Below are 24,270 nucleotides of genomic sequence, written 5' to 3'. Positions count from 1 at the left end.
CATGGCCACGCCACATGGACACACCACACGATTGGCACCACACGACCATACCGCGTGGTCTCACCGTGGGCGGTGGCTGAACCCCGGATTCAAACCCAGGATCTCAGGAGTGTTGGCTCAGTGCCTCTGACACCGTCTGGAACGCTTTCCATTCCGATAATAGGATCCCACTGGAGCTATGCGTTTTAAAATCTAGATTGAAAACTTACTTCTTGAGAACTGTCTTTTTGTGTTTAGTTCATTGTCCTTTGATTAGCACGGTTGACTACGTGCGGTTCGAAGGAAGTTCAACATACATACTTAAGACAAATTGGAACCACGAAATGGATGCCACCTCAGGTCGTACCTGAGAAGTGAAATATTTGGTATGGAGCTCATGGACTTAAAGGCACTCATGATGAGAAAACCAATCACTCACAGATATTCACCATCTCAACACACATATGTACTTATGACACAGTATGAGCCCGCTGAGTCTTTAAACATGATTTTAATTATGGATTGCCACTCAGTTCCAAATAATTCTCCCTACCTCCGTTGACTTATGTCTGTGTTGATTCTCGGTTGGGGTGGCGGTGGCGGCGGTGACGATGGCGCCACTAGCGAACCGCAAGGTGGACACGTGGCACGGGCTCCTGCGGTTCCGCGAGGAGGGCGGCTGGATGAGCGACTTCCGGGTGTCTCGTTTCCACGAGAAGTACTTCATGTTCATGGGGCACAAGCTGGTCATGTACAAGGACACGCGGGTACGCAGGCGCGCTCAAGCTCTCTACGGCGCGTAGCCGCCCATGCGCTGCGCATGCCGTGCCCACACACTCGGTCCCCCCAGGGGCACGTGGGAAAAGTCGGCCTGGTGCGTCTGTGTGTTCGCAAATGAACGCTGCGTTGTTTTGAGACTGACCGCATTACCCGTGTTCACTGCAGACCAATAAAGGGGAGAAGGAATGGAACATCAGCTCCTTGAAGATTTACCTGGGAATGAAGAAACGGCTGAAGCCTCCGACCGAGTGAGTTACAAACAGCATCATCATTATCACCCGTGGCCTGTCCACCGCTGGCTGAAAGCCTCACCGAGCTGTCACCGTCGCTCATGGTCTTGCGATGCAGAAATCTCACCGGTTGCTGCACATGAGCTGATGGTCATCCCTTCACCCCCACCTCCGATTAGCACGGTTGACAACGAACGGTGCGGATGAAGTTCAACAAAAACGTGCAATGAGAAGCGCTCTCGGGGCGTGTTCGCTCCTTTGGATGCCACTCGATCGTTAGTCTCGACCACCGGCCCATCGTCCCTTCTCGCCACGGCTTCACCCCCTCGCGATGTGTGTATGCGACATGACATTAGGTGTGTGTGTGTGTGTGCGTGTTTACATGCATGTCTGCTGAGGTGTTCGCTACTGTGCATTGCTTTCTTACCCTTCCTCTCTGTGTTTGTTTCAATAGGCATTGCTTCACGATTTTTCAAGGCAAGCAGCAATGGTAGGACACACAAAGCGCCCATTACCGCCGACGCACGTCACACTTTATGGGGTTTTGCGTAAGATGCGATACGGATGAAGCATTACAAAATGGTCCCGTTTGGGCAAAGTTATTTCACCGCAGTCTATAACAATGAAAACAGAAGAGCTAAAGTAACATTTTTGAGCAGGGTAAAACAGACGAAAGCACAAACGGGGTTCTGTAGCGGGACAATATTTCTCAGGATTAAATAGAGTGCAACAAAAAAGTTATGATGCAGAAAATTGTTTTTTTTAAACATTGCCCTTCAAATGACAAGCGGATATATTATGTAGCAATGCCAAGGCCGGGTTGTTAACACACACGCACACAAAAACATAGTTCAGATATGGTGGAATTAAACCAAGGGATTATGAATATAGAGGAGAAGAGTCGTAAGATTCGGTGAAGCTCAACATTGAATTAGACTCGCTGGGAGGAGCCTGCGTTGGTAAAGGGTTTCCACCTTTTATCTCTGTACCGAGTAGCATGCAGAGACCTGCAGACAAGCTCTTTATTTCGCGATCTTTAGCGGTCTGAGGTAGGCAGGCTCTGTGGTTCACTCAAGCCCACATGTATTACAAGGGTAGTGGCAATACAATTAAACAATGGTAACAACAAAATAACCATCACAATCCCTGCCTAAAAGGGATGCATCGATGATTACTGATACATAATCTCGCAATGCATGCACTTAATCGTGTGTGTACGAATCCATTTTGGTTCCAACATTCCTATATAATGTACTTTGATTTAATTTTTACTTTTAAATATCAACCATTGATTCCCAAGGGGAGGTGAGGGGCACATTATTACACGCCTACATGCCATGTAGTAACATCTCGCAACCCCAGTGGGGCAATGCCTGTTGCACCTCTACAATAGTGCATGGACAGCCCGTTTGTCAATCCGCTGCTGGATGAGGGCCTCCCCATGCCATGCAGTCACTGAGGGTTATTTGACCATACCTCACCATGCCTCCTTAGGGCAGGTTGGTGAAGGTGTATTTTGGCTGCACTGCCCGCAACGCCTTCCTGCGCACGCTGTATAGCCTGGTGGCGGCCCATCCGATCAATGTCAACGCTCCGAGGTGTGATGGGATCAAGGCGCATTGCAGGTGTTTTGGTCTCTGTTTCATTGTTTCTCTGCCGCCACCCACAGGTACCTGTGCTGTGATAAGGAGGCGGACATGCGCGAGCTGTACGCGAGCATCCTCCACCTGCAGGTGAGCTGTGCCGAGAGGATCGGGAGTTGTGTAGTTTATCAGTCGCAGGCCCCAAAAGACGAGGTGAAGCTCCTCATGAGATCTAATCTACGATTAGCGCGGTTGGCTACGTACGGTGCGAAAGAGGTTCAACGTACATATGTACGTACGGAATCTCGTCCGTGCAAAACAGGGGTGGGAAGACTTTTCCTTACCATGCTCAAGAAATAGGACTTTCACATACCCTTGGTTACGCTGATGAGCCAAATAATGATGATGATGATGGTGATAATATTGGAAACTACAGTGATGCGGTAGTGATAATAATAATATACAGCCCTTCGTCAAATCTTCTTATCATGTCGGTCAAGACAGTTCTTTAACCATACTTCACCAGACTGATCAGTGCGGGTTCATGAAATTGAAGCTCAGCACATGTATCAGATGTATGTATGTTGAACTTATTTCGCACCGTACGTAGCCAACCATCCGAATCGGAGGTGCGGGGGAAGGACAACAAACTAAACACAAAACTTTATTTATCGCCACTAATATTAGTCATGGCCGGGGACTGAACTCGGATCACTGGGTTTGTTGTGCAGTGCACTCACAATAATGACGATGGCGGTATATAAAACTATAGTGTCGATGATGATGATTATTGTGGTAGTGGTGGTGGTTGTGGCGGTGCTAATGATGTAGGCAGCACAGGTGGTGCATCAGCCAGTCATTGCTGTCAGTCGACCCGTGGCACCTGGGTCTGCCCCGTGACATCTTGCCAGCGGGCGTTTGACATTTCACGTGGCCTCAACGTGCATGTAGCCTGGCGCAAGCGCCGTTGTTGTTGTTACTAATGACAATTTACGACGATTTCACAGCACAACGGGGACGTGTGGCCCGTCGGGCGTTCGACGGAGGAGCAGAAATCGGCAGACGAGCGGCAGCCCACCCTGCGGAGACTCGGGGCCCTCTCGCTCATCCCTCTCTGCGGCTCCGAGGCCGACATTCGCCGCAGCGTGGCACCCTTTTACGAGGACGGCTGAGAGCCTCCCGAAGAGTCGATAGCCGCAAAAAACAAAAAACTCTCCCTTCGCCCAAACAACTCGCTCAGCGGTTCCCTCTCCCACGCTCCGCGGTGCTGGCCAGCCGCCCGGGGTAGGAGGAACGTTCCAAACCTTTTACGATTGACCTGCGCGGCGAGACGAGACGCGGCCCACGAGCAAACTTGTGGTCGGAGAGAGCCGGGTCTTTTCATGTGAAGGCAGCTTGCTTCCCTCTGCTGGAGCCAGCCGTTGGCATCTCATCGGATGCCCGTGTGGGCGGTGCGGCAACCGTGAAGCCGAGCCGAGGACGACAGCGGCAGGCCCCATCGCATGCGGCGTGCCACGTTGCGCGTACCTCTTCGCCGGTCCGCCACGCTCCGCCGCTGCGCGATAGGGCGCGGACGGGTGGACGGACGTTCAAACACTAAAAAGGTCCCGCTCGTCCGTGGAGCAGCTTCCGCTAACCACGAGTGGCAACCACTGCAGTGTTAATAAGGCTTTAGGACGGATAAGCTGTGAAGGTGGAAGAATGCAGGCGGCGTCCTTCGTCCGCCTATTTTTTTTTACTTCCCGAGCAATTTTTATTTAGAGCGGTCGATCTGCCGCCGTACGTCTCTCGGACCCACCGCATCCTGCGTCGTGAACGGTGGCGGGGGTGGAAGGGGGTGCAGCGCATCCGATGAACGGTCGAAGGGAGCTCCACGTCGAAGCTGCGGCCACCGTGCAAATTCTTCGCAAGTGTTCTCTTCCGAGGGAACGTCGCGAGTGGGACAAAACATTCAAGAGCAGTGACCCCAATGTTGTTGTGACGTAACCTGCCCACTGAAGTTGCTGTAAAATCGCTATGGGGGGGGGGGCGGTGGTGAGAAACAAGTGTGGGATTTTTGGAGAGGCTGTGTGTATGTGCAATCCTTGTTTGTGTGTGTTTTGTTTTCTATAATGGGAAGCCTACCAAGATAAGCAGTTCATGAAGGGAAAGAAATACCCACCCACATTAATGGGTCGAGTAACGACAAGCCCATCCCTTTGCACCAACAATTATTTGAATTCCATCATCCGTGTAAGTAAAAAATATACGCCTAATATCTTTGCCTTTCATTTCCATGATTTCAATCGCGGAGTCAATTTATATGATGCGTAAGAACGGCTTATTAACATTACAGTACAGTGTTATTATTAGCACTTTTCAATATGTTTTAAAGTGTATATAGTTAAAAATATATATTTATAGTTGTTTAATACTCTACTTAAAAAAAGACCCCCAAAAAGTGCCTTAAGATTACTCTTGAAAGTTTTTTTTTTATTAAACCCTTTTAAAAAGAAGCGGGGGCCTCTACCTGTCGTCCGGACGTGAGGCGCGCCCAAGGTGCTTTTGTGAGCGTCGCCGTCTGCAAGGGAGCTCTACCACCAGCGCGTTCGTGTGCGGAAGTTCAGTTTGGCCACGTGTAAGGAAACCTCACTGGAAACCCAAAAGTAATGCCACCAAAAGGGCCCCAACTTCGAGCCTGTACAAGCTGAAAGGATTCATTTCCTTTTTTGTATAACAAGTCGTCTCTATTCCGACCATAACGTCGACTTGTTTGGGTTATAGCAAGGGTTAAGCATTTTCATAACGCAGCAGGATTCCTTAGGAGTAGGGTCCGTGACAGGTTTCGTAACGACACGTGGTCTGATAGAAATCTCCCAAGTGCCATTCTGTTGCGTCCCCACCAGTGTCCAAAATTTACGTTCGAACACAGTGAACAATAAAGGTAACTGTGTTATACTTGCATACGTGTGTATTTTGAAGTTTACATTCGCCATTTACTGTTCAGGTAATTTTTATTATTGTATGTAAAAAAAAATACTACTAATTTAAAGCATTCATCAGATTGCTACGATATAACTCTATGTTCAGCTTTCTTCACCATTGTTTAATTCGGGGAAAGTTGTCTCCCCGTGCGCGTTTCTGTGCCGCATTTTACACGCAAATACTGTACAAGTTGAAACGAAAGCGATTAGCTACTTCTTCGTAGTTCCTTGCGAGCTGTCGTTGTGCTGTAGTATTTACTGTGTCTTGAACAAAATAAACAGATCCAAGTCGAAATCAAAGAACGGACTATTATGAAATGTTGTGTGTTTTGGCCAGCGTCATTCTAAAAGGTCACGACAAAGCAAAAGGTCATGTTACCTGCTTGGCATTTTACCATTAAGATATTCTTCAATATTGGCCGCCTATGAGGGTGTTGTCCACCTGGCCCTGGGCGGCATTTCATCACCTGCGGGTGGGGCTCACCTTTACTTCTTGGCAACATGCTCATCACAGCATTCTGAGTGAATTAAGTACCTCGTGTGATCAGCCAAGATGGCACGTAGGCAGTGTGGGGGCAGCCAAATCGAAACCCGTCCAGTCTTTCCCCGGGCCATGATGAAGCACACCAAAGAGAGGAGCGCGCCTTTGGTCCTGTGATGCTGCTAAAAGGTCTGTCTAGCTTATCTTGTTGATAATAGCAAGTATAACAGGAAGGATACGGACATCATGTGGGTGTTATGGATGTGTGTGTGGAGATAGCCATACATGCAGTCCTCGACTTATGAATAACCGACTTATGAACATCCGCACTTACAAACTAACTTTCCATTAAATATTTATTTTTTAAAAGTTTTTATTGGATTTCAATAAGAGCCTGGTACAGAGCACGAGCCGCGACGCAGGGAGGGGGGTACAGAAACTCCGCGGATATAGGTCCCAAACTCTGTGCTCCTGGGTTTAGAGGGAGGAGATTGGGCTCACTGCCCCACCAAAATGGGGACTGCCTTTGGGGTATATCTACTCCTAATGGAAGGGGGGGGGGATTTATTTTCTAACCATCCGACATGCGAACTTGCACTTGTGAACCGAACCGCGCAACTATTTTGTACAGATGTGTAGTATCCTCCTTCCTCCCGGCATGTGTGCGCGTGTGGTATGCGACACACACTCAGTCGGAGGAGACGAGGTAGTCGCAAGAGGCACCGTCTCTCTATTCTCTTGTTCACGCCACCAACTCCGGCCTCCTCTCTCACGACCACGCTGCCGTACGACCTGGCCCAGACACGACCCTGTCCGCGTTGCACCGACGGCGTCGACCGAGACAGCCAACTACTGTCCGGCCGCGCAACGATCGGGCGAAGGCGGCGGCGACGACGAGACGGGTCCACTCCCAGAACCGGCAGCCCGGAGCTCTCGCTCTCCGCTGCTTTTATTCTACTCGGCGCGGCTTGGCTCCGCCCTAGCCGCGCCTCCCTTCTCGAACCCACCGGAGCGTTCCAAGGGCCTCCCTATGATGTCTACCGTGACCCTTGCCCCAGTTCCTCCGCCCTGCCGGCAGGCACACCGTGTATATGCTCGACAGCGTGTGCGCTAAGTGTCCACCGCAGTTGCTGCTGCTGGACAGCAGTCGGCGCTGCGTCACTACAAATGTAATGAGTCCCAGCTTCCCGCTGGGAGTGAGTGTGCGTGTGCGCGCGCACGCAATCACGTGCCTGTGTGCGTGAAAGTGAGTGTGTGTGCAAGTGAGTGTGTGATCTGGACACGGTCCCATCGGCGAGCTCCTCCGGCAGGCAAGGCTGCGTTGGCTGGGGAATGTAGCTAAACGTGCCCCTCACAAACCACGGAGCGATATGCGACTTCGGTCTTGATTACCCTCTCCATGCGCCGTCGATTCTGAGAGTCGATTGCTTCCGTCTCTGTTAACGCGGATCGACTTTCATACCGCAATTCCACGTGTAAGGCAGCCCTCCCAGTAAACATGGAATGGCCAACATTGGCCCAAGCGCATTTGCAAAGGGCACAACCGGAGAAAGACATCAACACAAACATATAAAATTAAAACGAATTGTGTCGTCGGTGTGAATGTAAGGTAACAATGGAGATGGTGACTATATGTGAGTGATTGGTTTTCTCATCATGGGTTCCTTTTAGTCCACGCTAACAGGAATAAAAGGGGACCCCGGAGCGGGGGGGATCGGAGCCGTCGTTTGGAGTGGGATCCTCTCGTCGACGCCGATTGTCATCCCGTGCCTTCGTCGCTGTCGTCGTCCACTTGATCACTGCGCTGCTGGCAGTGGTTGGCTGTCTTCGTTCAGCGCCGTCAGTGTCAGACGGCTCGCGCTGTGTTATAGGCCAGCAACCAGCGTAGAGTTGAGTTTAAGCGAGGGACAGAGCGTTGTGTCACAGCAGGGAGTGTGTAACAGTGTGCTCGGTGTTTAATTAAAGAATTGCCTCCAAGAAGTTACGTCTCCAAGTCAGTCACTAAACATTCATGACTATATCTGTAATTCCACACACATACATACACACGAGGCAACAGTCTCGGTTAACGCTCATAGATTGTTTTTTCTGCATAAGTTATGTACACCTACACCTTGAGGCTTTCCCCGCGAAAAGCTTGCAGAGTTGCTAGTCCAGAGCTATTGTGCACAGGAAGCAGAAGCGCAATGTGTCTGGTGACAATGAAACTTTATTTCACTGCACTAATAACTGGTTTGCTGTTCAATCTTGATTTGAAGCTTTCGTCACTGCAGGAATCCATACTCTTTGGTTCTTTCGGTAAAGTAATTTTATACCTACGTGACTTTACCGAAATAACCAAAGAGTAGGGGTTGCTGTTGCTCCCGGCCAGGAAAAAAAAACAACTGCAGCTCTCGTGGGGGAATACCCAAGCTCTATCCACTGCTGGCATATTGGGGTTTGGACTGGCGGTATAGCAGTGCCATCCTCTTCCCAATCTACAGCAGATGCCAGCAGCTTCGCCTCTTCTTCGGGCAGCCAATCTCCCCCGCAGTCTTGAGAACCGAAGCCTGGTCATCCCACAGTGGGAACGCTCGGAAAAAAAACTCAAGCCGGTGGGGGGGGGGGGTGCCTGAGAGGGAATCTCTAGGGCGAAGGCGAAGCGATGTTGTACCGTGTACATGCAGTGTGTGTGGGGGAACGACGACGGAAGGTGGGGAGGAGGTTTTGGGACCGCGTCACCACGGCTGCGGTGGTGACCGTGGACAACGGGGGCCGTAATTATGGGGGGAATGTGCAGGGCTTGGGGTAAATCTCACCGTGTGCACCCACCCCCCCTCCCGACACCTTCAGACCAAACCACGTGACATCGAAGGGCGAGGGCGCCCCAAAGCACGGGGCACTAGGCGGTCGCCCCGATTCGCCGTGTACGCGAGCGACGGCTTTGTGCAGAGGTTGACAGTTCAAGTTGGGGTCAAATCGGTATTAATTGTAATAGTACGATGCCCCGTCTGCTATATGGTGGATGTTAAGATTCCATAGCATCATTCGGAAGAGTTTGTATGTATGTATGTTGAATTTCTTTCTCACCGTACAAAGGTGCCAACCTGAGTAGGCCACTGTGTGCGGGCGTTACGGTTCCAAATTGCAAATCGTTTTAAGTTGAGGTGATAGCTACCATAGCCCCCCACTCCCCCACTGTGAAAACTTGGCACGACTCGCCTGACCAAGAGTCATGCGACTCAGTGAGGATTTCTCGGTAACCAAGAATAATGCTCAATCAAGATAAGTGGTTACTCGAAATTCCCCTATGAGGGATGGATGAAAACATCAACTGTGAACAAAACTAGGGCCGCCTCTACAGATGTGTGTTGGCTCTTGGGTGTGTATATCACGGGCCGCTGCGATGCAACGCCATACCCATGGCTATGTTGGCACTGTCCCAATGATGATAATGGTGAATTCCAAATCTTCAAAGTGCGCTTCAACCGCAATATGATACTACTGCGTGGGTAAAATCAGCCTCCTACGCGAGACGCCTCCTGTGCCGTCAGCTATAAGGAAAGCGACCGTCCCGCATGAAGCCTACGCCGCACACCGAACCCTTGTGCTCCACGAGGACCTCCGTATTGTTGGCATCGGGAGACGACACCAGCACCATGTCCTCGAGCGCCACGAGCAGCTCGCCCGAGGCGTTGATGCGCACCGCACCACACGCTGGTGCCATCAGCCCGCCATCTGGACCCCTGGGGCTCCTCGGGCGAGTCGATGTCCACGTCCATGGGCTACCAGTCCTCCTCGTCCTCCTGAGCGTGTTTCGTCCCGTAAAGCGGGAGTCGCGTTGCCGCCGTGAACTTGCGCTCTCCGTCGCTGAACGCCAACCTCAACAGCTCCCTGCCCTCTTGACCTGCACATTGGAACCGGACGTAGATGCTTGAGTCTTCGCGCACCGCCACCGCCACAACCGTGCCCACTTCGGACAACGTCGTGGCAATCTTCAGCGTGTTCTTCCAATCCACTTTGTAGAGGACCAAGCCATCTTGCTGGCCCACCAAGACTCTCGTGTCGCTCAGGGTGGTGATAGCCACTGGCCTCTGCGCATACCATTTCATGATGACATGTCCGCACCACGTGAATACCTTGACGGCGTTGTTGCCAGTGTCGGCCACCAGCACGAAGTTTGAGTACGGCGTGATCGTGACGCCAAGAGGGGTGTTAAGTCAATTGGGAAAATCACCAAAGCCCCCAATGGTGTGCCTCACCTCGGCATTGAATAAATGTACCTGGTGGTTTTTGTCATCCGTTGCCACTGTGACCCCTCGGTGTGTTACGAAGAGAGAGCTGACCCTGCCACCTTCAGGCATTCTAATTATGGACACATCTACATTGCACACTTTGCCCTCTGTTGCTTCACAGGTAGACTTGCAAGAGAAAGACAAATCATCCTGAAAATATTTGGTTTGAGGTGCCTTCGGTTTTGAGGATTCAATATTTGGTTTGAGGTGCCTTCGGTTTTGAGGATTCAATATTTATGAATTTCTTGTTGTGTAATGTGCAAGATTTTGCTCAACTACAATCTTCCGCTTCCATGTTTTACGTCGCTGCAAGCCATTTCACGAAATGGGAAAGAAAATTAACCTGAAAAGAATCAAACAGAAACATTGTATGAAGTGAAATGAAAGTCCTCAAGAATAATACCGATTTGCTGTTAAAGTAATCAGAGGAATACCATTCACGTCACATACAGACCATGAGGAGAATGCGTTTGTTTTAAACAACATTTTACTCTCGTAACTAAAGCAACTGTGTGCATGTGAATACTGAATGTGCTTCTTGTTCAAGTAATTGGTTCCCAACCCTTACCATGTACTCCAATACTAATGTATCAACCGTCTGCATACCCTACTAGCATACAGTATAGGCTTTATATTCGATTAAATAATCGAAACAGACCGGGACCGGGTAGCTCGGGCAGAGGAATCGACTCGCAATCGGAAAGTTGCGAGTTCACGCCATGGCTGGGCGAATAACTCAGCCCACCATCCGTCGGGGATTTAGAGATTGGGCAAGTTGTGGGGAGGTCGAGTGTTATGGTCCTATGGATAGACTCGCCTCGTCATAGGAACGTGGAAGTTCTACCACTGGATCAAGGCTGTAAACAGGAGGGAAGCATTCTATCTGTGCTCATTTGAGCAAGAAATCAATTCGACTTTTAATTGAAAAAAATAACGCTCGTTCAATGACGTTTACACATAACACTGTAACATTTTTTTTTTGTTCCTGGGTAGTAAAGTGTTATTTCCTAATTGCTTATGCCTCAAAAGTACATATAAACTCCTTAGCCTCGGCATATCTCCCACAAACTTTGCTTTTGTGATCAGGACAGTGATGTATTGAAATTGACCTATTTTCAATGAGAAAACGTGTGCATGTGTCATTCCTTCACATAAAAGTCCAGGGTTGAATTTTTAAAACTGCAATGGTTTAGCCACATAGGTGCTCGCTAACAGCACATGCCCCAACAGTCTGGGGGATCTACATCATTGAACCTCCTTTGCCAGTACCAAAATAAGAGAATAGGTTTTCCCATTTTTTCTGGCAACAAAACAGGTGTTGAAGATGTTAAAACACCAAACTGAAACCTTTTACAAGGTCTTGTGTCTGCATTCACTAGAATAATTGTGCCAAAAGGCGTCCTCTGGTCCAACACTGTTTTGAGACGAGGCTCAAAAGAAAGCTGTCTCTGGTGTGGACCAATCCGTTTGAAAGACAATGCCATATATTCATACTCTTCGGTTCTTTCGGTAAAGTCACGTATGTAAAACAATAATAAAATAAGAGATAAAAAATAGAAATAAAAATCACGACGTTTCGATTGCAACACAAGCAATCATCAACAGGTGTGAAAATCACAGCTAGAAACGTTTTACTAAAGTGGGAGATATGCCGAGGCTAAGGAGTTTATATAAGTGACTTTACCGAAAGAACCAAAGAGTATGGATCCTTGCAGTCACGAAAACTTTAAATCTAAAATGAATGCATCATATTATCAGAATACGTTTTTTGTTTGCATTCTGATCACAAGTATTGTGGTTAATGCAGACATGATTCCTTGTAAAAGGTTTCAGTTTGGTGTTTTAACATCTTAACACCTGTTTTGTTACTCTTTGTTTTTTAGGGTTAGGGTTTTGTTTTCCAGATAAAAGGGGAAAATCTCTTCTCATCGTCTGGGGGATCATTGTCTTCGTGCAACAGCGGACAGCGAGTGGGGCGTGGGCTCGAAGAGTAGGCATGGTCTCCAGGAGTAATGGGCGTGGCAACCGGGGGATAGATGATGTGGGCGGGTCCAAGTGTTGTGTGGGGGGGGGAGAGGTTGGGGGCTGGGGGTGTGTTAGGGGGGGGTGAGAGACGCAACTTCCGGCGGATATACCGCGCGCGTGTTCCGGTATGGGTTGGGGGGTTGGGGGGTAGGGTTGGGGAGAGTGAGTGTCGCGACTTCCGGCGGATACACCACGCGCGTGTTCCGTGGGCGGAAGTCTTCTTTTCCGGTGTGGGTGGGGGGGTTGGGGGGTGGGGTTGGCGGGGTGTTTGGAGGGGTAGGGTTGGGGGGGTGACGTAACTTCCGCCGGATATACCGCGCGCGTGTTCCGTGGGCGGGAGTCTTCTCTTCCGGTAAGGGTTAGGGGGAGGGGCTGTGGGTGGAGGTCAACGCCCCCCCGCCCCCTCTCCCCTTTTCAACTTCCAGGTCGAGAAATTCCACCCACCGTCGCGTCCTCCTATTGGGCGGCTCGTCACCCACGCACGCGACGTCACCAACGGCGCCTCTTAGTAAGGCGCGCCGCGATTGGCTTGGCGGAGGGGAGCGCGCGCCTAGGGCTGAGGCGAGGAGGAGACCGCCGCTCGCCGTCTCTCGGCTCCGCTCAAGAGGAGGAAGAAGCGAGGCGTCTTTGGCGTCGTTAGTTCCAGCACCCGTCGCTTCACTACACTTACATTAAGCTTGGTCAACAGTTTAACCGCGCGCGCGTGTGTTTTTGTTTGTTTTGTTTAAGTGCTTGTCGCGCCCACTCCTAAAAACTGGGGCCCGCCACGCTTAGGCCGTTATGGCGATATGGTAGGCCTCAAACTCGGCGCGGGAGGAGATGAGTCTTTTAAAACTGTTTGAATGTTTCAATAATAGTTGCGTGTCGTTTAACTGTCGGGTGTTTATTACTTTTTTTACGATCGTTATAGTTGAGTTTTCTTGTTTTAAGTTCCGATTGTAGTTTAGTAACACGTGCAATGGAAATGTGTGTGTGTCTTTTTGGGCAGTCGAGTCCCTTTTTGTTAACAAAATCCCCGGTGTTGTCTACAGGCGGCGCCGCGGCACCGTGAACGTTTCTCCGGGGACATTCCCCCCCTCCTCCAAACACCACCGAGCTTCTTTTGCGCGAATGAACGTTTGTGTTTGAGGTGCGTCTTTCTATGGATACAACAGTGATGTGTTTTTTTTTAAATAACCGCGAAACGCGCCTGTGCTTTGCTAGGCCATGATTTTAAATCGTTTAAATATGAACATCGCGCTCGCAGTCGTACTTTGGAATAATACAGAGAATGTAGCATTACTCGATCACCCCCGAACGTAATTGTGAAGAGTTTCGTTTTCGCCAAGTAATCCGCAAACTCCTGTCAACCAGCCCGTGTCACAACAACCCAGGTGTAGTGTCAGTATATAATAGTTGTGTGTGGGTTGCCTTCGTTTCTTTAGTATACTCGGCACGGCCGAGGTGATGATGATCGCAGGAGTGTACGGAAGTTGAGCGTTAAAAAAATAAATCGAAGCTCGCGCCTGTTTTTTTTTTTGGCCAGGGACAACTTGTCGCTTTCTCCGTTATGACCATCGCTTTGGGTCACTGGCCTACCGTCTTAATTCCATCAATACGATGAAGGCCGCTTGTGTTGTGGCCGAAACGTCGTGAGAATATTATTGTGTTTTATTCTCATTCTACGTGACTTTACCGAAAGAACCAAAGAAGATCCATCAATGCGTTTTTCTGTGTAGTTGCATTGCTACCTGGTGAATTGGCCTTAGAAGAATGACATTTGTTTCACCATTCGCTTGGTCTTTCACAAATAGGAATAACGTCATTGATTTGAAATCGTCGGTTAACGCGTGTAACCAACCATTTGACAGCGTAAACTTATTTACATGCGAGTCTTAAACGCGTTTTAGTCTTGACGATGTTTTTACTTATTCGTTTTTAGTACTGTACTTTGTCCTGCTTGTTTGAAAATATTGGAGTTTTGGAGGCAATTTAGTGGCTGTAGGAAACCGGTGGATACCAAAATGGGGGGGGGGTGAAATCTAATTCACAATCAGATTCCTGCTGGACTTTAGTTACAATGTACACGTTTCCCAAAATTACTCATCACTTTACATTCTTACCCTGTACTTGAAATTGTAAATATTCGTGTGCACTCGGAGTAATTATGGGTACACTGTTGACGGAAATAAAAATTATTTGGTCGACAATTTGGTCGTTTACTTATAGTAAATAAATGTATTAATGTTACATCGTCAGATAGTGGTTGTTTAAAGTGATGTTTAGTCGGTGAATTTTTTTTTATAACGGTTTACTTGTGCATTTATTTATACGTTGGGTTTCACTTGTGTTCTAAACATTTTTTTCAACGTTAGTGGCCAAGATTCTCCCCCAACATGTTTGGGCAAAACAAGCCCTTTGGAAGCACCTTCGGTTCCACTTTTGGTGGAAACGCCTCCACGTTTGGACAGAGTAAGATGACCCTTTTGCATTCAACACTGATAAAATCCTACGTTGTAAAGCAAACTAAAGTACCGAACTCTCTTGGATTGCGTATTTTTGAAAATTCATAACATATGTTTTTAATATTACTTTATCCCAAGTGTTTTCATGTTCCCTTCAGCTTCTAATGCAGGGGGCTTTGGAAGTTTTGGAGCAGCGGGGTTTGGCGCAGCCCCTGCCGGAGGAGGGATGTTTGGGGGCACCAATCAAACAAAGCCAGGTAAGAAATGGTTGTGTTTGATTGAATTGAGGCATTCAGATTAGAATTGCTATAATGTAACGACTCCAGTCCTGTGTTTCTAAGCTATTTGGGGTGTAATTTCCACCCTTTTCTGTGTATGCAGCCGGGCTGTTCGGTGCAGGTGCTTTCGGACAGGCACCTGCAAATGCCACCAGCACATCTGGGTTTGGCGCTGCTACCTCCGCTGCTGGAAATCCGTTCAGCTCCAGCCTCTTCTCAACACCGCAGACCAACAATGCAGCAAACACCGGAGGATTTGTTCAGAACAAGCCAGCTGGCTTTGGAGGTGTGCATCTATGTTTACATTAAAAATAGGTGTCCTTTATATAACTTCTTCTTTCGCACTGTATTAAGCCAACCGTGCTAATTGGAGGACTTTCATTTATTGTTTCTATATAGGGTTTGGAGCCAACGCAGGAAGCGGTGGGCTTTTTGGCACTACCACTGCCACAGTAACCCAATTTGGAGCCAACACAGCCACTGGAGGAGCTTTTGGAGGGTTCAGTGCCCAAGCCACAAAAGGAACAACAATAAAGTTCATTGTAAGTTAAGCCTTCATCATTTGTTTAAAAGTTGCACCAAAATCCATGTCTGTTCAATTGTAACTATGTGGCATAAACGAACAAGTGTTTTGGAAGTGTCAATATAAACATTTCAATTGTGCTTTTAACCTGGCTTTGCTCTCCATAGCCGGTCGAGGGCACTGACACGATGATGAAGAATGGAGCTAGCACCACCATCCGCACCAAGCACCAGTGCATCACTGCTATGAAGGAATACGAGACCAAGTCGCTTGAGGTAAACCCAGTGGTTTCTGGTTGTAAATTTCTGCATTCTTTTTAAACATCTGCCTGATCATAACTAGTGTCTCCTTATGTATTGGGCACATTTACTCACCAAATTCCCTGACTTTTAGGAGCTACGCCTGGAGGACTATACGGATAATCGCAAGGGATTGCAGCCTGGGGCTTTGGGGGCAGCAGCCACAGGAAGTTTGTTTGGAGCGGCTGCCACCCCTGTCAATCAGACGGGTGGTCTCTTTGGAACAGCAGCTACTGCTCCAGCAGCAGCCACTGGCTTTGCGTTTGGCCAGCCCAAGCCCAACGCGTTTGGCACAGGTATGGACTTAGTATTTTTGATGCAACTAATTATATTCCCTGTACAAGTCCTGGCTCAAGACTTTCCTTTTTACCTTTTCCTATGATCATTGCCTTTTAATAAATTCCTACTATTTCTGTACAGCGACTTGAGCTTTGGTCATATTTCGACTATTTAAATTATATTTCAATATTTAATTTGCAATAATAAACTGCTCTTTTGTTTTAAGATTTTTTTTTTAGAAATGCGGTTGTGTATTTCTGCTGCTGAGAAGCTATGTTTTAAACATACATATAATGTGGTGTGCAGGGGCAGCGTTCAGCGGATCAGCGTCAACGGGAGGCGGCCTGTTTGGCAACACTCAGGCCCAGCCTGGGGCTGCGGCTGCTGGCGCAGGAGGAGCCACGGGAGGGGTCGCCACGGGCGTGTTCAGCAAGCCATTTGGAGTGGCCACCGCCACCACGCAGGCCTCCGGATTCTCTTTTAGTGGGGCTGCCACCGCCACACCTTTTGGCCAGGCCAACGCCACGACAGGAGTAAGTTTGTCTCGGTCATTCACTTAAAGTTAATTTTATTACCGCTTTAAAATGTCCACGGCTCTTTAAAAAAATATTTATTTAAAAATTCTCATGTAGTTGAAAATGTGAAGGTGCAATCCTGCTCCATGTAGTGTCCCCTCTACAGAGGGTATTTTTGGCATACTCTTCCATGTTGACCAGGTTTTGGAAAAGATGGGAATACCCACTTTATTCTGTCACACGCAAAGGCAAGGGGAGTTTATGAAACTTGCCTTTTGTGTCAATCGCTGCATCGGGAGATCGAATCCGCAGCCTCTGGATTTAAAGTCCCCAGTATGTGTTATCCCTTATACCAAGGCAACATCCCATGTAGATGGCGGCATGTGTTTTATTTTCTTCTCCTATTGCTCCCTATCTTTGGCAGGGTTTGTTTGGCGCTGTGGGAGCGTCACGCCCGGGAGGGCTCTTTGGGGCCGGCACAGCGACCACAGCCACGGCTGGCGCAGGATTTGGCACAGGAGGGGCTTTTGGTGTGGCGGCCCCCACTTCTACTGGACTCTTTGGTGCCACTCAACAGAGTTCTGGTTTTGGTGCGACTGGAGCGGTGAGTATACATTTCTTAAGTTACTCATTGTTTTTTTCAGTAAAGTCACGTATGTAGAAATACAATAAAATTATATTAAAACAAAACAATCACGACGTTTTGATCACAACACAAGCGATCTTCATCAGGTGTCAAGAACAAATGATGGAGGTAAATACAACAAAAAGATGAGAGACGAGAATTCAACAAACCTGAAAAACATTGTGAAGCACAGCCAGTCAGGCCAACAACACAGTTAGACACTTCCTGGCGGACCACGAATTTCAGGAGTGTTAAATTTCGTGTTCAACCTCTGGATTGCACATACCAGCATAGACAGAGTGAAAAAATATGAGGTACACGGTCAGTAGAAATATATATACAAGACTTGAACACGAAATTTAACACTCTTCTGAAATTCGTGGTCCGCCAGGAAGTGTAACTGTGTTGTTGGCCTGACTGGCTGTGCTTCACATAATGTATTTCAGGTTTGTTGAATTCTCGTCTCATCTTTTTGTTGTATTTACCTCCATGATTTGTTCTTGACACCTGATGAAGATCGCTTGTGTTGTGATCGAAACGTCGTGATTGTTTTGTTTTAATATAATTTTATTGTATTTCTACATACGTGACTTTACCGAAAAAACCAATGAGTAATTTTATGCAGTCACGTAAGCTTTAATACTTTATTACTTCTTAAGTTGTTCACCCTTGAGTGAAGACACTATAAATATAAAATAAGATGTCACGTAGGTACCTACGAAAGAACCAAAGAGTATGGATTCCTGCAGTCACGAAAGCTTCAAATCAAGATTTTAATCATTGACGGCTTCCTGTTTATTTTTGTTGTGTTTTTTAAGACGTTATTTGGCAACAAGCCAGCAGGATTTGCTGCTCCAGCTACCAGCACTGCCTCAGGATTTGGTACCGGAGTTGGGGGAGGACTATTTGGAGCCAAACCGGGTGGCCTCTCCCTTGGTGCCACCAACAATGCTACGGGCTTTGGTGAGAATTACATTGTTTAAATTTTAGCATTTGGGTTTGCAAAATGTGATTGCCATGGAAGTCCATTGCTAACCTATTAAATGCTTTTCCATGCCGAATGTTAAACGACAAATGATTGACTCTGCTGTAGGTTTTGGCAGTGCAAACACTGGCGGTCTGTTTGGAAACAAAATTACTACAGGGGGTCTAGGAGCTGGGCTTGGCTCCACCTTTGGTTCTGGTATGTTATTTAAGTACATTTTACATTTTTATCTCGCAGAGATTTACTAACAGGAATATATTTTAAATTGTCTTGCAATGGAATTGCTCGGTTAATTGCATGTGTGTTGCATTTTAATAATTGCTTTTTAGTCTCGTAATGATAAAAATGTTAACATCCATTTGAACATTTATAAGTTTTATTTTTTATAAGGCGTTTTAGACAATTTTTTTTTTATTTTAGGGCTTGGAACAGGACAGCCATCTCTCTTTGGAAACAGCCAGCCTACCATGGGAACAGGTCTGGGTGTCAGCTCCTTGTCCACCGCTCCTTTTGGTGGCGTTGGTTCCTCCACGGGTTTCGGAACAACGCAGGGTACCTTGGGTACGCATTAACCTCTAAATTATGCATGTAAGGATTCGCCCCTCTCACACCACCCAGCAAATAATTAGAGTGTTACAATTTGAGTTGAATTTTGATTCGGCAATTCTTAGTCTTGTTTTTACCAGTTTGCATAACATTAAGTATTTTTCAAAGTATTTGTTAAACAATGTATTCTTGCACGCGATTTGATGCGTGTATCATGAGTGTAAGAATCAAGTAATTTTAATCGGTCATTTGATGATTGATGTAATGTTACATCCCTACTGTCATCATGAGCCGTGATTTATCTCATGCTGATGAAGGCTTTCCCAAGCCATTGCTATCTCTCACATTGCGATAACCCATCTTGCTCCATCCCATCATTGCAAGTGACGTTTCCTCCATGTGCTCGCTCGTGCATATTTCTGCCCGGTTGGTTTAACCGAGTGACATCTGTGCACTGTGTTGTGCATTGCAGGGGCCACACAGGCTGGGACGGCGCAGGCTGTCATTCACCAGAACCAAATCACAGCCTTGGCGTACAACCCGTTCGGGGACTCTCCACTCTTTCGCAATATCGTCACAGACCCACAGAAGAAAGAAGAGGTGCTAAACATTTAAACGATTACTTTCATAAACCAGCGAAGGGCATTGGGCCTATTTGATTTGCGCTCTAAGTATTGCATGCTTGATATTTAATACTCTTTTACCTGGAGATGAGTAAAGTTCTGCGTTTTTATTATTTTACCCATAATGCTCCAGAAGGCATGAGTATAGCAAATATTTAAGACCGAAACAGGAGGAATTCTCTACAACTCTGGCTGTCACCGGATGAGGCTAGTTGTAATTACCAGCGAAACGTTGTACTCGAATGGTAAATGGGGTTTACTCTGACACCGGTGTGCCAAACTAGTAACAAATTGACATGTTTTATGGACATGACAAACGTTACTAATTGGTTGTGTTGGGTGGTCGCGGGTTTTTTAACGACATTTACGGCATCTAACCCAAAAACCTTTTGTGGACAAAAAAAAGTGATCACCCGTTTTATTTTTTTACAGCGGCTGAAACCGACCAACCCGGAGGCCCAGAAGGCATTCTCCACTCCCACACATTACCGGTTGACGCCTCGACCGGCGGCGCGTCTGCGACCCAAGGCGCTCGGCTCTTCGGGATCGGCAAAAGCACAGCTGTTCGACGGACTGGACGATGAGGACGCCGCGCTGTGCAACGCCACGTTCATGCCGCGGTCTGTCTTAACATGCATTGAGAGTATTTTGGCGACTGCTTTAAATTTCCTAGTCACTTTGTTTACAAATCATTTGTGGCCAGGTGGCTTCTGATTATGAAAAAGAGCTATATAGCTCGGTGGGCCTAAACTGGTAAAATAAAAATAGTTTAGGTGTTGTTTTTAACTTGCTGTGTGCCACAACATCCCAGACAGATATATAGTAATAAGTACATTTGTGCCATTCTTGCAAGAATGTAGGCTATCGTGAAAGAACTATGTATATGCTTTGTAAGCGTATAGAACAATTTTATCTACTCTGGAACTGGCTAACGGTAACAAATCCTGGATAGTGTTTGCACATGGCTGATGTCATCCGTTTTGTGTTTAAATTGAACTCAGCATGTTTTCCTGGAACTTGCTATCAGTTATTAGGAAAGACATGTTTCATTTTTATTAACCACAAGCAGGAAGTATCTGGGTTTGCCTGGGGGAAACATATATTTCAAAACTTGTCTTCTCTTACAAACATAACATAGACAAAATGCTAAGCTATTGTGAAAGCCCAGCATTCCGTTTCTGTCCATTTGTCCGTCAAAATTATAAGAGGCTTGCAGAAGTCCTGAATCAAAGAGTAATATAAAGGTGGGGGGTGAATAGTTGATCTAAAAGGTTTCCAAAAATTGTCGACCCCCCCCCTTCCAAAAATATTCTTACCCCCTTCCCCCGTAGGCATATATACCTACAGTGAGGGAAAAAAGTATTTGATCCCCTACTGATTTTGTACGCTTGCCCACTGACAAATGATCACTCTATAATTTTAATGGTTGGTTTATTTGAACAGTGAGAGACAGAATAACAACAACAAAAATCCAGAAAAACGCATGTCAAAAATGTTATAAATTGATTTGCATTTTAATGAGGGAAATAAGTATTTGACCCCCTCTCAATCAGAGATTTCTGGCTCCCAGGTGTCTTTTATACAGGTAACGAGCTGAGATTACGAGCACACTCTTAAAGGGAGTGCTCCTAATCTCAGCTTGTTACCTGTATAAAAGACACCTATCCACAGAAGCAATCAATCAGATTCCAAACTCTCCACCATGGCCAAGACCAAAGAGCTCTCCAAGGGTGTCAAGGACAAGATTGTAGACCTACACAAGGCTGGAATGGGCTACAAGACCATTGCCAAGCAGCTTGGTGAGAAGGTGACAACAGTTGGTATTCGCAAATGGAAGAAACACAAAAGAACTGTCAATCTCCCTCGACCTGGGGCTCCATGCAAGATCTCACCTCGTGGAGTTGCAATGATCATGAGAACGGTGAGGAATCAGCCCAGAACTACACGGGAGGATCTTGTCAATGATCTCAAGGCAGCTGGGACCATAGTCACCAAGAAAACAATTGGTAACACACTACGCCGTGAAGGACTGAAATCCTGCAGCGCCCGCAAGGTCCCCCCTGCTCAAGAAAGCACATATACATGCCCGTCTGAAGTTTGCCAATGAACATCTGAATGATTCGGAGGACAACTGGGTGAAAGTGTTGTGGTCAGATGAGACCAAAATGGAGCTCTTTGGCATCAACTCAACTCGCCGTGTTTGTACGAGGAGGAATGCTGCCTATGACCCCAAGAACACCATCCCCACCGTCAAACATGGAAGTGGAAACATGCTTTGGGGGTGTTTTTCTGCTAAGGGGACAGGACAACTTCACCGCATCAAAGGGACGATGAACGGGGCCATGTACCGTCAAATCTTGGGTGAGAACCTCCTTCCCTCAGCCAGGGCATTGAAAATGGGTCGTGGATGGGTATTCAAGCATGACAATGACCCAAAACACACGGCCAAGGCAACAATGGCCTAGCCAATCTCCAGACCTTAATCCCATAGAAAATCTATTGAGGGAGCTGAAGGTTCGAGTTGCCAAACGGCAACCTTGAAACCTTAATGACTTGGAGAAGATCTGCAAAGAGGAGTGGGACAAAATCCCTCCTGAGATGTGTGCAAACCTGGTGGCCAACTACAAGAAACGTCTGACCTCTGTGATTGCCACCAAGTACTAAGTCATGTTTTGTAGAGGGGTCAAATACTTATTTCCCTCGTTAAAATGCAAATCAATTTATAACATTTTGACATGCGTTTTTCTGGATTTTTTTGTTATTATGTCTCACTGTTCAAATAAACCTTTCCATTAGAATTATAGACTGATCATTTCTTTGTCAGTGGGCAAACGTACAACATCAGCAGGGGCTCAAATACTTTTTTCCCTCGCTACACACCCTGCATACAAAAGCTAGTCGGTAGTATCTACTGACTCTGTAGTTGTATCTACTGAGTACAGTAGTATCTACTGACCGTAGAAGTAACTACTAACTCTATAATCTTGACTTGACGTTTTCGTGGCTGCAGGAATCCATACTCTGGTTCTTTCAGTAAAGTCACGTAGGTAGAAAAATAATAGATCATGACGTATCGATCGCCACACGAGCAACCGTCTGGACTCCCACCTGAAGACGGTTGGTTGTGTGGCGATCGTAACGTTATCTATTATTTTTCTACGTACGTGGCTTTACCGAAATAACCAAAGAGTATTCTAACTCTATAGCAGTATCTACTGCTTCTATAATCGTATCTAATGACTGTAGCGTATAATTGTAGCTACTGACTGCACTGTAGTATCTACTGACTGTATAGTAGTATCTACTGACTAGCAGTATCTACTGACAGTAGTAAGATCTACCGACTCTACAGTAGTAACTGCACACATTGGGGTGGGGGGAGAGAAGAGGACATCGCACTGTTGAGGTTTACCTCTGTTGTTTATTTTTCGCATTTTGAACGTGAATGAGAACCTGCCGTGTGCGTTGCTAGGGGAAGCCGCGATTCGGCGTTTCTGCGCATGCGCAGATGCATGCTTTGGCGCCAGCGTAATAATAAATTGTTATAAAGTGTGATTTTATTAGTTTACATTTGACGGAGGGGAAGAACAAATAGCGTGTTTTCGTCTGGGGGGCTTATTGTGTTGTATCTGTGTACTTTGTTGGAATGTAAACCCAACAGTTTGTGAGTTAAAATCATTGCAAGGATAGGTGTGTGCAGACAGACAGACGGACAAAAAATTACTTTTATAGGTAAGATATTTTTTAAAACGTCTGGCCTGTTTTACACAATAGACCAACTATTCTCGTAACATTCAAACAAATATATAGCCTACTAGATACTCTTCCACATAATGCCCTGTAATAAATCACAGGCACGCACTGATTAGTTTGTTTCCGCTTACTTTATGGTGGGACTGACTTGTTTTTCTATGTCTGGTTCTATTGTAATTGCATGTTTTATGTAATGATGCTGATGTGCTGCAATGCAATCAGTGTTTTATGTTTGATGGGAATTTGCTGCTTTATGGACATGTTTGAGATGCGAATGCCCAATAGTACCTTGTTTGGGAGTAGGTTTTTATTTAGATGTGCTGCTAAGAAATTGCATTTTTATAATCATTTTGACTTGCAGAAAATAACTTGTAAATGTTGGTGTCTGTTTTCAGGAAAAGTGTCAAGAAGCTTGCTATAAAGAGCACACAGTCTCCAGTTTTCTCTCCGCTATCTCACTCGAAGGATCATGATGACCTGGCACCTCCCTCCGATTACCCTGTCAACGGCTTGAGGTAAAACATGCCGTTTGTTAAGCGGCCTTGCACACGTGTGCGTGACTCCCACAGAGGCCTTCATGTGCTGGCTGCGGTTCATTCAATTTTGGCTTTGGTTTGGCAAACAATTGTTATCAGTACGATGATGTATGGACCCTGGAAATGTTGACGGTGAAAAGTCGTCTGAAGTTTGCTGGATGTAAAACCGGAATCTGAAGGTGGAAATTATATTTGATAGACATGGGCATAGATCCAATAAAGCCTGTTGCTACAAATTTTAACCTGTTGAATGGTTGCTCATTAGATCAATTTTAAATAATTTTCTATAAACCTTGTTTAAAAGGAAAACGCAACAAAGCTTGTAGTTGCGTATCTATGCTGTGAGCATTGCGGCTGTCTGACATGAGTTTGAAGCTTTGTTAATCCGAAAGGTGAGTGCTAAATTTACCAATGTCGTTCCCAAAAATGATAAGACGATTTCAAGTGCCATTTATGATATGCCCTTACTGTGGCAATAAAATAGTTTATTCACATGAACAAAGTCTCAAATGTCATTTTGGAAATCCCTTAGACAAAGCACAAGGTAAC

At 46.7% G+C, this 24,270-nt stretch overlaps 2 protein-coding genes across 10 annotated transcripts in view; both read left to right on the top strand.

The window, feature by feature from the left end:
• LOC116943605 (arf-GAP with Rho-GAP domain, ANK repeat and PH domain-containing protein 1-like) overlaps nt 1-5,838 on the top strand; it is a 113,445-nt gene extending 107,607 nt beyond the window's left edge. For all 7 annotated transcript variants that reach the window (XM_032956601.2, XM_076067825.1, XM_076067824.1 and 4 more), the window contains 5 exons: nt 604-746; nt 925-1,007; nt 1,444-1,479; nt 2,659-2,722; nt 3,580-5,838. In XM_032956601.2, coding sequence (XP_032812492.2) covers nt 604-746; nt 925-1,007; nt 1,444-1,479; nt 2,659-2,722; nt 3,580-3,744 — 491 coding nt within the window. In that variant the 3' untranslated portion in view covers nt 3,745-5,838. The remainder of the gene's footprint in view (nt 1-603; nt 747-924; nt 1,008-1,443; nt 1,480-2,658; nt 2,723-3,579) is intronic.
• Nucleotides 5,839-12,781: 6,943 nt separating this feature from the next.
• The window catches only part of NUP98 (nucleoporin 98 and 96 precursor), a 30,808-nt gene continuing 19,319 nt past the window's right edge, over nt 12,782-24,270 (top strand). The window contains exons 1-16 of one of the 3 annotated variants that reach the window (XM_032956599.2): nt 12,784-12,950; nt 13,347-13,444; nt 14,670-14,766; nt 14,918-15,016; nt 15,141-15,323; nt 15,437-15,579; nt 15,728-15,835; nt 15,954-16,155; nt 16,445-16,671; nt 17,078-17,257; nt 18,097-18,241; nt 18,372-18,461; nt 18,684-18,824; nt 19,282-19,409; nt 19,865-20,052; nt 23,581-23,700. In XM_032956599.2, coding sequence (XP_032812490.2) covers nt 14,691-14,766; nt 14,918-15,016; nt 15,141-15,323; nt 15,437-15,579; nt 15,728-15,835; nt 15,954-16,155; nt 16,445-16,671; nt 17,078-17,257; nt 18,097-18,241; nt 18,372-18,461; nt 18,684-18,824; nt 19,282-19,409; nt 19,865-20,052; nt 23,581-23,700 — 2,030 coding nt within the window. In that variant the 5' untranslated portion in view covers nt 12,784-12,950; nt 13,347-13,444; nt 14,670-14,690. The other 2 variants (XM_076067821.1, XM_076067822.1) reach the window with 2 other exon arrangements.

This window comes from Petromyzon marinus, chromosome 18 (assembly GCF_048934315.1).
Source record: "Petromyzon marinus isolate PM22_M1 ecotype Great Lakes invasive population chromosome 18, UKy_Petmar_22M1.pri1.0, whole genome shotgun sequence".
NCBI classification, from domain to species: domain Eukaryota; kingdom Metazoa; phylum Chordata; class Hyperoartia; order Petromyzontiformes; family Petromyzontidae; genus Petromyzon; species Petromyzon marinus.
Note: the sequence above shows the minus strand (reverse complement) of the source record. Positions and strands in the feature narration are given on the sequence as shown.